Raw genomic sequence first — 13,743 nt, forward strand, 5'->3', positions numbered from 1 at the left:
TCCCCAGAGAAGAACACACCAGCTGGTTATCCATTATCAAATGGTATCTGAAAATGTACAAATAACATTCTAGACTCAACAAATTATATTTAAGTGTTTAAGGATATATATATATATATATATATATATATATATATATATACACACACACACATACACATATAAACACACATATGCACATACATACATGTTTGTAACAACAATTAATGAAAAAAATGCATGAATTTGAAAAAGAACAAGTAAGGACACAAGTGAGGGCTTGGAGGGAGGGAAGGGAAGTAGGAAATGATGTAACTATATTAGTATCTCAAAAATAAAAGAAAGAAAACAATGTATTTATATGTGTTACAACATATGGTTAACCCTTGTGGTCATTATGAATAAATAACCCAAATACAAAAGGATAAATACAAGTCTACTTATAGAGGCACCAAGATCGGCCAACTGGTGACAGAACAAGCCAACCAATCCAGAATGATGGCTGCCAGTTTCTTGAGGGGAAAGGAGAAGAGCTGGGGTTTTGATAAAGTCATTTGAGAGATGGATGGTGGTGACAGTTCTACACTGTAAAAGTATTTAATGACATAAAAATAATTACAATGGTGAGCTTTCGAAAGCATTCTTTCCTGAAATAAAAGTGAAGATGTAGTGTAAAACCCTCACACATATTAAATGTGTAAACTCACTGCAAAACAATGAAGTTTTCATCATCAAAATCTCTATGGCCTTGTGTTCTGTAGCCATCAGGAAGCAAGGAACATTTACTGAACTTGCAGTTATTGTTCATGTCACTGACTCCTGCTGTGATTTCTGGCCAAGCTCTTACTGTTTCCTGTAATATTTGGTTACTTAGACTTTTATCGGATTTTTTTAAACAAGCCAGGCATTTTGATATGGGAATGGAAAGTTATTTCCTTAATATAAAGTGTTTCCTCCTGATAGCATACATTTGATGAAAACAAAATAAATTAACAAACAATCATATTCAAGGCTTGTAATCTGAAACAATCTCCACAAACACAAACAAGGACTAAAATGTTTTATAATTGGTTGTTTATGGCTGCTCACCATGAAACGTTACACCCTCCTTCGCTGAGTTCTAAAACTTTCCTTTATTTCAACAGCACAACCACTTTTCTCCCACCACAAATGCTGTTTGCTTGGTTTACAAGCTACTGTATATTTTTAGCACATCACCTGTACTAATGACACACCACTGCATGTTATTTCCAAACTGAAGCCTTTCTAATGACCACTTGTTCATCTTTTGTAATACCTATGGTATCATTATACCTATTACACAGGCATCTGAAAAATGACAGTCTCCCTTGTCCCTGGTATCGTTGCAGTTATTATACATACATATTATACATGATTCAGTTCCAGCACTTATAAAAGTTATGTTCCCATTCTTAAAACTGGGAAATGTTAAATGTTAAATGTAAAATGTTAAATGTTAAATGTAAAATGTTAAATGTTAAATGTAAAATGTTAAAGCTTGTAAATGTTGCCATGAACAGAGGGTGTGAGAAGTCCTAGTGCCACCTCTAGTGTAACATTGAAGAGCCCAGAGATGATCTGTGTTGTATGCTCTCATCATTCCTACAACTATACCACTTCTGTGAGACACTGACTGGCACCTGGGAAATACCCCATGCTGACCCTTGGTACACATGTATGAATGGGGTAGAAACTGTGACAAGACACTGAAATCTTGAAGATATTACCACTTGTAAGTGTGACAGTTAATATTGTCAAACCGACAGAGTCCAAGTCCCTTAGGAAATACACCTCTAGACATGAACATGAAGTTTGTTGAACTGCCGTGGGAAGACACATGCTAAATGTGGCAGCAACATTCCATGGACTGCAGCCGTGGACGCAGTATGAACATTCATCTTTCCCTGCTTCCTAACTCAGACGCAGTGTGACTCAGCTACCTCAAGGTCTCGTGGCCATACTATCCTTGCCATGCTGAGCTTGTTGGGAACAGACAAAGGAATGTGACTTAAGTACTGACATTTTGACTTGAGACTCCGTTTTACCTAAGCTGACACAACTTCCTCTCTAAGCAACGATGGTTCCCCAAAACATAACAGAAAGAACCAATAGATTTGATTGGTTGGGAAAAATCACTTATATTCAGTCACTTGACAATGATAGAACACTTGGGAAAGTCCCTAATCCATTGGGCCAGGCAGTGGTGGCGCATGCCTTTAATCCCAGCACTTGGAAGGCACAGGCAGGTGGATTTCTGAGTTCAAGGCCAGCCTGGTCTACAGATTGAGTTCCAGGACAGCCAGGGCTATACAGAGAAACCCTGTCTGGAACAAAGAAAGAAAGGAAAAGAAAAGAAAAGAAAAGAAAAGAAAAGAAAAGAAAAGAAAAGAAAAAGAAAGAAAAAGAAAGAAACAAAAAAAAAAAAAAACGAAAATTGTAACTGGACCCAGATCCCTGTGGATTTTATGCATATAAACCTTGTGTCAGCCCCTAGTCAGGGCTGTCAGAAGAAAAAAGCTTCCAGAGTCCTTGCTTGGTATCCTGATTAATCAGCAACTGCTTATATGGTGAGAATAATAAAAGATTTTGCTGTTTCATAGTATATTCTCTCTCCATCCTCATGGTGCACAATGGACACGTGTAACAAGGTATTTAGCACTCTCAAACTATAAGTCATGGTAACTCAAGTTGCCTTATTAGGTATAGAAAAGAATCAATATACATCTTTTAGTATTAACTGTCTTAATGTCCTAGGCAAAGAGGATCTAGCAGACTGGGTTACAAAACAGAATCCTTCCTGTTGCTAATCCTTCCTGTTGCTGCTTCCAAGAAACATAATTTGCCATCAAAGATAGACACTGTCTTAGGGTGAAAGGGTGGAAGTTGTTACAAACAAATAGGACTAAAAAGAAGCAGGCATCCTAATTCTAATACCTGCAAAAACAGACTTCAAAATCAAATCTAGTCAGAAGAGATAAAGACAGATACTTCAAAATCTGTAAAGGAACATCCCAACAAGGACATTACAATTTTTAATATATGCACAAACGCAGGCTCACCCAATTTCATAAAGCATATACTACTTTATATAAAAACACAAATTTATCCTACCACCATACCAGTTAATGACTTCACTATCTCAGACTTTCACCATTACAGTCATCAATGAAAACCAGAGAAACACTGAAATAAAGCCATACTTCATATCAAATGGACCAAAACGACACTTCAGAATATCCCACCAAAACTCTACATAACACAAACTCTTTTTCAGACATCCATGACACTTTCTCCAAAATGGAATACATACTAGGACACAAAGCAAACCTTAACAAATACAGGAAAAGTAAAGTAATTTATTTTATTTGAGATCACAATGTAATAAGACTACAAATCAATAGCATGAGAAATTATAGAAAATATGCAAATTCATGGAAAATAAACAGCACAATATTGAATAAATGGAACATTGAAGAAATCAAGAAGGAAACTGTAAAAATTCCTAGAATTGAATAAAAAATGAAGACACAATACACTAAAACCCATGGGATGGATACATGATAGTCCTAATTGGAAAGGTTATAGCTCTAAGTACCTATATTAAAAAAATCAGAACTATTTCAAATAAACAACCAACTATATACCTTTATAAACATCTTTTGAACTTGATACAGCTGCTGCCATTATGAACTCTCTGCGCACGCATGCACGCATACACGCATGCACACACACACACACACACACACACACACACACAAATATAAAAGCAAATTTTAGAGTGTATTTTAAAGGGCTATTCAGCCTTTCAAAAGCATATTCAGCTAATCAAAATGATAAACTAAAATCAATATTGTGAAGCAAATGTGAAAAGTACAGCATGACTAAACAGTATACATGTAAGTTTGATTTCTTTATCCTATGTTATTATGATACATGCATACAAAAAGAAAATGCATTTTTTGATACTATAAAGTTATTTAAAATGTTATTTACATTTATCCATTTGTTTTGTCTTACTCTGTTGGAGAGCCTCTGACATAAAATCCTTGTGTCTTGCTTAAATTCCTCAGTGCTGGGATTATAGGAACAAATCACCTGACTCAAGTCAAAATAATTATTTTGGCCATATAGGTTTTTTTTTTTTTTTTTTTTAAAGGTGTTCTAGATAGTCTTATGTCAACTTGGCACAAGCTAAAGTCACTTGAGAAAAGGGAGCTTCAACTAAGAAGAGACCTCCATAAAATCAGGTTGTAGGCAGGCCTGTATAGCATTTTCTTAACTAGTGATTGATGGGGAGGGCCCAGCACATTGAGGGTGGTACCATTCCTAGGCTAGTGGCCCTGGGTTCTGTAATAAAGCTGGCTGAGCAGCCACAGGGAGGGAGCAAGCAGCTCCCCTCCTTGGCCTCTGCATCAGCTCAGGCCTCCAGGTTCCTGCCATGTTTGAGTTCCTGTCCTGACTTCTTTTGATGATGAACAGTGATACAGAAGTATAAACCAAATAAACCCTTTTCTCTCCAAGTTGCTTTGGCCATGGTGTTTCATCATAGCAATAGAAACACTGACCAAGACAGAAGGTGTATCACAACAGCAAACAATAAATGACTGTAATTCACTCTTTACAGCAACCATCAAAGCATATTCAAGTGCAATGTTTACCTTCTGGGTGGTCTTTGCTCTGATGACATATACACTCCATACTGTCCATATTCTGGCTGTTCATCTTAATCTGTTCACTGAAAAATAAAACACACACACACACCAAGCATATCAGTTATTGTGGATTATGTTAGTTTTTTCTAAGGAGAAGGAAATACACTTGTTAAAAATGTTCTTACAGGCTTTTGTAAGGACTTAGCATACACTTTTTGCTGTTTTGCTTTGTTTTATACTTCAAGGTGATCTACAATCCACAATCTTTCTGCCTGTGCCTCCAAAGTGCTACAATTAGTGACATGCCTTAATGTACACTATTTGATTTCTAGCTTACAACACTTGAATGTAGTTACACTCTTCTTACAACAGGAAATTGTAAGTCAAATTAGTCTGCCCAATAATGAAAATGCAAGTTTATGTCTTTGCAAAGTCCTGTTCTTTCTATTATCTGTGCTACTACATTTCAAGAAGTATCATGAAATTTATAACCCTAGGGAAAAAGTTACTTTAATTCTTTATGGAATCAATTATTTTAATAGAGCATAAGCAGCTGATTCTTGTAAATCTGATTTTTAAAAATGATTGTTGTCAAGCACTAGGTAAAATTATGTATGCTTTTGAAAACTTAAAAACAGAAAAAAGTACTGAGTGATATTATGAAATCAATCATTACATTGAGAACAAGCATGTTTGAGAGATGACAGAGAAATCAAATGCACTGTTGCTAACATCAATGTATTCAGAATTAATTAACTGATCACAAACTTATTTGGTTGAATTTTTTTATATTTCCTTCCATGGAACTTGCTTTTAGCAACAGAAACAATCCCAGTTTTGAAATACAAATGTCAGAGATGATATTTTATATTATATATGGAAGAATTCAACAATCAGCTTAAAACTAAGATACCAATTTAAGTCAACACTTTAAAGCCTGCTGCAAAAAAATTAGTCGTTGACTGAAGAGCTGGCTGCGTGGTGATGAGCAAGCACTGGCTGTTCTTTCAGAGGACCTGAGTTTAATTTCGAGCAACCGCATGGCAGCTCACAACTGTCTGTCACTGACAAGGGTCGATACCCTCTTCGGGCCCCAATATGCACCAGGCATGGATGTGGTGTCAGAGATAAAAGTCAAACACCCATGCACAAAAGACAAGTAAATTCATTTTTAAAAATCAAACACTGAGTGAGGAGGAATTCGAGGGCGGGGAGGTAGGAGTCGGGGGGAATAGGTGGGGACACATCCTCATAGAAGCATGAGGAGGGGGGATGGGATAGGAGGTTCCTGGGTGGTGGGGGGAATGGGGGTAAGGGGATAAAAATCTGAAATGTAAATATAATATCCAATAAAAATAAATAAATAGATAAATAAATAAAAATCAAATCAATAATAACGAAAATAATGGGTGTATTTCTGTGTTTTTCAAATTTCCTAAACCCAGACAGTTATTATTTTGGTGTTAGGAAGTAACTATTTAAGTTGAAAATATGAAATATCAAATAAGCTGTAATATACTAGGTCTTTCTCTTCACTCTAATTTCATGATATTTCCCTAACAATTCATTGATCCTAAACCTGTAAATTACTTCAAATAATTAGTGAGACTGGGAGGTGAGCATGGAGGATGTGACTTGGAGGTGGACTGCTCACTGAGCTGGAACACATGAATGCTGTTTATGAAGGCATAAGTTTTATTTGCCTAAGTTTAGTCCAGTATTTACAGAACAGTTTCAAAGCAGAAGAACATAGTTTAAAAAAGAAAAAGAAGGGTCTGGAGAGATGGCACAGGAGTTAAAAGCACTTCTTGCTCTTGCAGAGGACCAGAGTTAGGTTCCCAGCACCCACATAAGGTTTAGTCTGTAACTCCAGTTTCAAGGGACCCACTGACTTCTTCTGGCCTCCATAGGCACCTCCACAAACATGGTATATAGACACCCCCCCCCCCCAAGATATGAATAATAAGGGAGAAACTGTTGACTGTATATTACCTGAAGGCTCTACCACCACCAACATCCATGACTGCCCCACCTCCATCAACACCAGGAGAGTCCAAGCTGGCAGATCCGTTACTGACATGATCGCTGCTCTCATACCCAGACTCTGTCCTCTGCATTTGCCAGCTGGTACCAGGACCTCTGCTCTCTGCAGTGCCTGTATTTTTCTCTGTCCCTTTTCCATTAGTTTCAAGGGAACTTCTGCTTCCTGCCTCTTGCTTCATTTCATCTTCATATATGGTCATTAAGCCTTTTTGCTTTGGGTTTGCTTTTGGCCAGTTATTAAAACTCTGATCCTTGCTACACTTAGGTCTGTTACCGATATCCGCCTTCCGCCTTGGGCTGTGCTGCCTTTTCTCACTTTCACTAAAAACACTATCGACGTTTAATGTTTCTCTCATGGGTTTCCAGCCACGGTGGCGGCTTTTCGTTTTATTACTGCCACTGCCTCCTTTGTCCCGTGAATCTTGGCTGCTGTCTGTATCATATCCAGTGCCACTGTCACTCTTGGCTTTGCCTGTTGTTTTCTCTCCAGGAACAAGAGGATTCTGGGATTTGCTTGAACTTATCACTTTCCCAGAAGTGTAGCTCTCATGGGCAGCTCGGTCATGTTTACAAGGTCCTTTGCCTTGGCTATGGTAGAGATGGGGGTTCCCTTGTTGTCTAAAGCCATCCGAGGCAGGAGGTGATCCAGACTTGAAAGATGCCAAGTCTTCATCAACCAAATCTTAAAAGTAATAACAGTACATAAGACACACATGAAAATAATAAAAATTAAAATACATCACAAACTGATTTAGGATTAAAAAGTGCAGTATCTGAAGTTAGGAGTGGTGGTGCATACCTGTCATATCAGCGCTTGGGAGGCTAAAACAATGAAGCAAGAAGATACTGAGTTTGAAGCCAGCCTGGACTATATAGTGAGATCTTGTTATCAAAAACCCAACCAACTAAACAAAAATAATTGGGCTTTAAAAAGACCTATAAAGTAGATCATAAATGTTTTTTTTTTTGTAAAATAATTAAGCATTTGGCTTATAATTAACAAAAATCATAAATATATTTGCCATGTTGGTAAAGATTTTCAAACTAAGCTCAATGAGACACACTGTCACTTGGGTTGTGAGGTGCTGTCAGTCTTCCAGCAGGACAGCAGAGGGCATCTGTTTAAACCAAATGTCATATCACACCTCCACACCAAAATATATACACAGGTGTACGTGACAGGATATCACTGTAGCAAACCTCTGAACTCTGCATTTAAAATATAGCAGAAAAATTGTTATATCCATGAAAACACCATACAATCAAAGATGGTTACATTTATAATGCACTGAAAGCTGCCACATTACTAACAGACAGCCACATGGGCACTGAGACACCTTCTGTAACCTTCCTTTCAGTTTCTGGCACTGAGGATCACCTACAGAGCCTTGAACACACTTGTGGGCAGGTATTCTACCAATGAGTTAACCCCACAACCTTCCTTCTTAGTTTACTGCTCTGAGTGAATTGCACTTGTAAGTAGCATAAATAGAAATAAAAACATGAAAACATAAACACTAGTATCTTGTGGTTGTTCCTGTGAGAACGGCCTGCACAGGCTCAAATGTTTGAATGCTTGGTCTCCAGTTAGTGGAACAGTCTGAGAAGGGTTAGGATGTGAGTCCTTGTTGGAGGAGATGTGTCACTGTGAATGGGCTTTGAGATTTCAGATGTCCACACCAGGCCCAGTTTCTGTCTCTGTGTCTGCTGCCTATGGATCAGGACGTAAAGCTCTCATCTACTGCTCCAGCACCATGTCTGCTTCCTGCTATGGTAATCATGGATTTACTCACAAAAACTACAGGCAAATCCTGATGCTTTGTTTGATAAGAGTAGTCCTAATAATGGTGTCTCTTCACAGCAACAGAATAGTAACTGAGCTATATCTTAAAATTACAATTAAATAAGAACTGGAAAAAAATTTTCATGTTTACATTTAATATAGAGGCATTCAAGAAATATTAAAAACATGTAAATATGTAAAATATAATATGTAAATATACAAAGTATACTAGAAAACTCCATTTTAAAATAGGAATTTTATTGGTTCTTTTAAAGTTGATGCTCTAGTATGTAACTTACCCCTGTGTCGGCCTGTATCTTTCCTCTGTCCCTTTTCTAAATCTTTCCGTTGAGAAGAAAGTGCATTTTTCTGTTCAATGGCTTTCAGAGCACATTCTCTGGAAATGTCTTTTATCTTTTCTCTTTGATCATGGCTTAACTTAACTGTAAAAGAAAACATTCTTATAATGATATGCATTATTTTTCAAGTTGTTCAACAAAAGTAAACCTTGAACTTAAAAAAAAAAAATCTATACTTAAAAAGCCATGGACCAATGAAATGGCTCAGTGGGTTGGGGTACTTGTTGCCAAGACTGCCAACCTGAATCCAATCCCTGGGACTCATATAATAGAAGAAAAAAACAACTCCTAAAGTTGAGTTGTCCTCTCACATTCACACAGACAGACAGACAGCAGACAGCAGATAGACAGGCACCTTTATACACACACACACACACACACACACCTTTAAAAAAAAACAAAGAACACAATGAAGTCATTTTTATGCTTAACAAATGCTCAGCATCAGTGACATTGGAGTCCCACACTTTCTTTAAATATGTTTTCTATAGTCCCTAAAGCACGTGTAAAGAAAAAGGATGGAAACTGTTGTGCTCTAAGTATTCTTATTTACTGAAGTCTCTGAGGTGGGTACCATAACTATCTCCAACTTGTATAATAGATATAAAGGCTACAGTGACTAAAAGCTGGCCAAAGTTTACAAAACTTGTATGAATTCATGCTGTCTTGTTTCACTGCATGGACAATCTCAAATAAGTCAACAAAATCAAAACTCTCAGAAATGCATTCACAAAAAGACACAAATCTACCTAGCCTTGTCTCTTCGTGGGCAAGGTAAGGCAGTTTAGCCTTTCTCTTCTGTAGGAAGCCGTTAGCAGTGATACATCCGCCATTCCAAGATGGCGCGGGCATCCTGTCCTCCCACTAGTAAACAACTGACTGCGCAGGTGCAAAAGGCAAAAAGCGCGCCAAATCACTGCCCATCCCGGGGCGTATTATGGGTAATGAGTGAACAGCCAATCAGAAGTGAACACGTCACTCTAGGGTGTATTTAAGCTGTGCCTCTTTTCTGTCTTTCCGCTTCTGCTTATATAAGAAGTAAAAGCCTCGTTGTAGTAACCACCCGAACATTGCCTCACATGTCCTTTTTCGCTTGGAACACTCGTCAGTTTGCACCAGGAATTACATCCAGTGACTGAGAAAGGAAGACTGCTCAACTGTTTACAAACACTGCACACTGAACAGTGCAAAAACATACCTGGTGCTCTCCTCCCACTTGTCTGCATTTGGCTCCGATTAAATGAGGAAATATCAGTTTGAAATTTGTGATTTTCTTTCTGTTTCGTCTGACCACCAAATCCATTTTCCTTTGAATTATCTGGTTTATAAATGATAGGCTTTCCACATCCTTAAAAAGACAGTAAAAAACACACCATTTCTTTCTTTCTTATTAGAAGAAAAGATATTTAAGTCATTTTCAGACATGTTTAATACCCTAAACAAAATAAGTTGATACTTAAGGGGGTTGACATCACTCAGGGTTTTATCTGCTTTGTAATGCATCCAACATTGTTTTGCTGCTTCAGACTAAACATTTACAATCTGAGAATTTACTGACAGAAAGAGCTCCCCATAGCCTCGTCTGTGCTCTGGGTGCACCACACTGACCTAACAGGCTTTCTGAGGCTACTGGCAGGGAAAGGTTTCTTTGAAAAGATCAACAAAATGTAGTAAAATTATCCTGAATTTCATTTGACTGAAACTCAAAAATATTCTCAACATTCAGTAGTTATTATAATAAATGAAAAATACCAAAAAATACTCTTTAAAAGGAATTACCCATATTTTCTTCAACCAATTTGTAATGTGACCAGTGGACAACCTGCCTGAGGGCATCCTCAGTAGAGACTGCTGTACCATCTGGGTTTGCATAAAATAGCAAAAGTGGCTGTAAGTGGCATCGGATGCACTTGGAGACCACATCTTTCCATCTGGTTCCAATCTTTAAAAGAAAGATCACAATAAATAAACATAAACCAATTCCTGAAGTATGTAATATTAATAGGCAGAAACTGAATTAATTTATATTTCAAAGTACTTCAGAGACTTTCAGGGGCTAGCAGTCTAATTGTCATGAATAATTTTAATAAGAAAAAAGAAATACTAGGCAGGGTCCAGTGAGACAGCTGATTTGATCCCCAGGACTCACATGGTGGGATGTGAGCCCTGACTGCCCTGACTGTGCTCTGACCTCACGCCCATGCTTTCCAGGGGTGTTCCCTCTCCCCACATACACAATACATAAATGTAAAAAGAAATCAACAGGTAAAATGATACTTTCTGTACTAAGATTTAATTATTAAATTTTATTTGTATACACATCTCAACCTATTGAACTCAAGAAAATCCCCTATTTCAGCTTTTCAAATGATGGAATTATAGATGTAAGACACCATCCCTGGAATCATCACTAAACTGTAAGCAGCTTTTCATATATGTGGTTGACTGACTTTTGACAAAGCATCCAAGGAAATTCAATAGAGAAATTTGTTCATCAAATGGTGCTGGAAAGCTAAATAGCCAAAGAGAAAACAACTCCTACCCACAGCCCCCAAAATGAAGCATCATCTCAGGAAATTCACAGAGAAAATCCTTTCTAAACAAACTCAGAGAAGAAAACAAATTGTAAATCTGACTTCATCAAATTAAGTAATAACATTTGCTCTTGGGAAGCATGTCATTAAGAAATTTAAAGTGGTCAGCCAGGTGTGGTGGCACACACTTTTAATCCCAGCACTCAGGAAGCCAACGCAGAGGATCTCTTGGAGCTTAAGGCCAGCATGATCTACACTGTAAGTTTTAGGCCAGTCAGTGCTACACAATGAGACTCTGTCTGGAGAAGCAACTGAAAGTACAGAACATATAAATAATAAAGGACTTGTGTACAGAATAAAAAATGTCCTAGAATGTAATAAGAAGATATTCCAATTTAAAAAATTGGTAGGACATTTGAATAGACCTCTCTCTCCCTCTACCGCCCCCCCCCCATTTAAATAGATAACACACACACACACACACACACAGAGCATACAGTGCACTGTCAATAAGCACATGGAAAGAATGTGTAAACTACTATTAACCACAAAGGAGAATGTTTAAGCACCACAGTGAGGTATTTTATACAGCATTACAAGAGCTAGAATTACTAACACTACCAAAGTGGAAGATGGAGTCTCATACACTGCTAATAGGAACAAAATCAGTACATCTGTAATAAAAATCAATTGGCAATTTTTGGTAAAATTTAATACACATTTATCATGCAACTCAAAAATTCCACTCTGTGTGTTATCTAAGAGCAATGGACAAATATTCACATGATTATTTAAACAACTACAGGTAAATGAAAAATTGTAGTACAGCTATTAAAGGAAACATAGTAAAAATGAAGGACAGCATGATGGATTTTAATAACATTTTGCTGAGGGAAAGGAGACAGAATAGTAAATGCTGTAAGAACCCTTTATGTAAATGAGAGAAAGGGCAAAACCTAGAGGAGGTCAGTGATGTCATGTCATAGGGCTGAGGTGGGGTGGGAAGACTGATAAGATAGCAAGAGGCATCCAGAACCTACAGCTTGATGAAAATGTTCTCTATACAGAGAGCAGGGACAGCATAATGACAGAGCACTTGCTTAACATGTAAGAGGCTCCTTGGCTCAAGCCCAGCAATGTTAAAAAACAGGTATCTGATTTTAGTCAATTTTAAGTGTGCATATTTCTCAAAGCTCTAAGTGCATACTTCAGTACATTTTAATGTTTATAAATCACACAAATAACCCCCTCCCCCAGGCTTTCTAGTAACTGGGACCCCAAGCTTTTTCATGACTTCTGGTCACCTCCTTACTTCGAAACCTCATAAATATGAACCAATCTGAAAGGAGAGCTTCAAATGATCAATACCTGATATTTCTCCAAATTTTGACAATTTGTGTTTATATAGTTAGCCAGTATGAACTCTAAAGTATCAAAGTAGATATCTTCATCATTTTCTGTAACAAAGAACTAGATATCCAAATGCAGTGATTTTTTTTTTTTTTTTTTTTTTTTTTTACAAATACCAAATGTTTTCTATCAATTTTATTGAAGTAGATTAACATGCAAAACAATTGTCTGGCCTCACGTGAGTTAGTATCTTCACCATTACATAATCCTTGCTCTAAAACCTTTCCTCCTTGTACCTGGAAACCATGCATTTACTTTCTACAAGGTTGTTTTTTAGTTTTTTTAATTTTATATAGAGTTATAGTATATAGTCACTTATATACAGCTTCATCAACTTAGTATTATGCCCTAAGATTCATAGGAAATCATGATTAACAGATATCTTATTCCTTTTATTAATAAGCATTATATATTACACTGTAGGGCTATACCACATATAGCTGGCTAGCCATTCACTTATTACTTATTATTTGATTTTATTTTTAAGTTTTTTGTATTATGAAAAAAGCTATCATGAACATTCAGGTCAAAGTCTTATGTGGACTTATTTTCAGCAGAGGAGAAGTGTTGTGCTATACATACATGCGCACACACACACACACACACACACACACACACACACACTCAAAGTAAAAACACTGACAGGCTGTTTCCTCAAGTGACTGCTCAATTCTTCAGTCTCACTATCCTCAGATGAGAGGTCTAACTGTTCTAAATCCTTGCTAATGCACGGTATGGTCTTAGTAATTCTTTTTGAGTTTAGTTAATATAATGGGTAAATATTGGGATCTTACCATGAACTGTGTTTGTATTTTTCAATAGCTGATGATATAAAGAATATAACAGAGAACATTTATATACTTTCTTTGGTAAAGTCTTACTCATTTGTTAAAAAAAAAAACTGGTCGTTTTGTTATTGTTGAGTTGTAAAATTTTATATTTTAGTATTTTTAATATGGGAC

General features: G+C 37.0%; 1 protein-coding gene across 4 annotated transcripts in view; it reads right to left on the reverse strand.

Moving 5' to 3' along the window:
• Usp53 (ubiquitin specific peptidase 53) overlaps positions 1 to 13,743 on the reverse strand; it is a 54,231-nt gene that overhangs the window by 9,948 nt on the left and 30,540 nt on the right. For all 4 annotated transcript variants that reach the window (XM_034500257.2, XM_034500259.2, XM_076933207.1 and 1 more), the window contains 5 exons: positions 10,617 to 10,779; positions 10,036 to 10,185; positions 8,778 to 8,921; positions 6,645 to 7,377; positions 4,659 to 4,735 (listed from right to left, as the gene is read on the reverse strand). In XM_034500257.2, the coding sequence (XP_034356148.1) occupies positions 4,659 to 4,735; positions 6,645 to 7,377; positions 8,778 to 8,921; positions 10,036 to 10,185; positions 10,617 to 10,779 (1,267 nt within the window). The remainder of the gene's footprint in view (positions 1 to 4,658; positions 4,736 to 6,644; positions 7,378 to 8,777; positions 8,922 to 10,035; positions 10,186 to 10,616; positions 10,780 to 13,743) is intronic.

The sequence above is a fragment of the Arvicanthis niloticus genome, chromosome 4, assembly GCF_011762505.2.
Source record: "Arvicanthis niloticus isolate mArvNil1 chromosome 4, mArvNil1.pat.X, whole genome shotgun sequence".
NCBI classification, from domain to species: Eukaryota; Metazoa; Chordata; class Mammalia; order Rodentia; family Muridae; genus Arvicanthis; species Arvicanthis niloticus.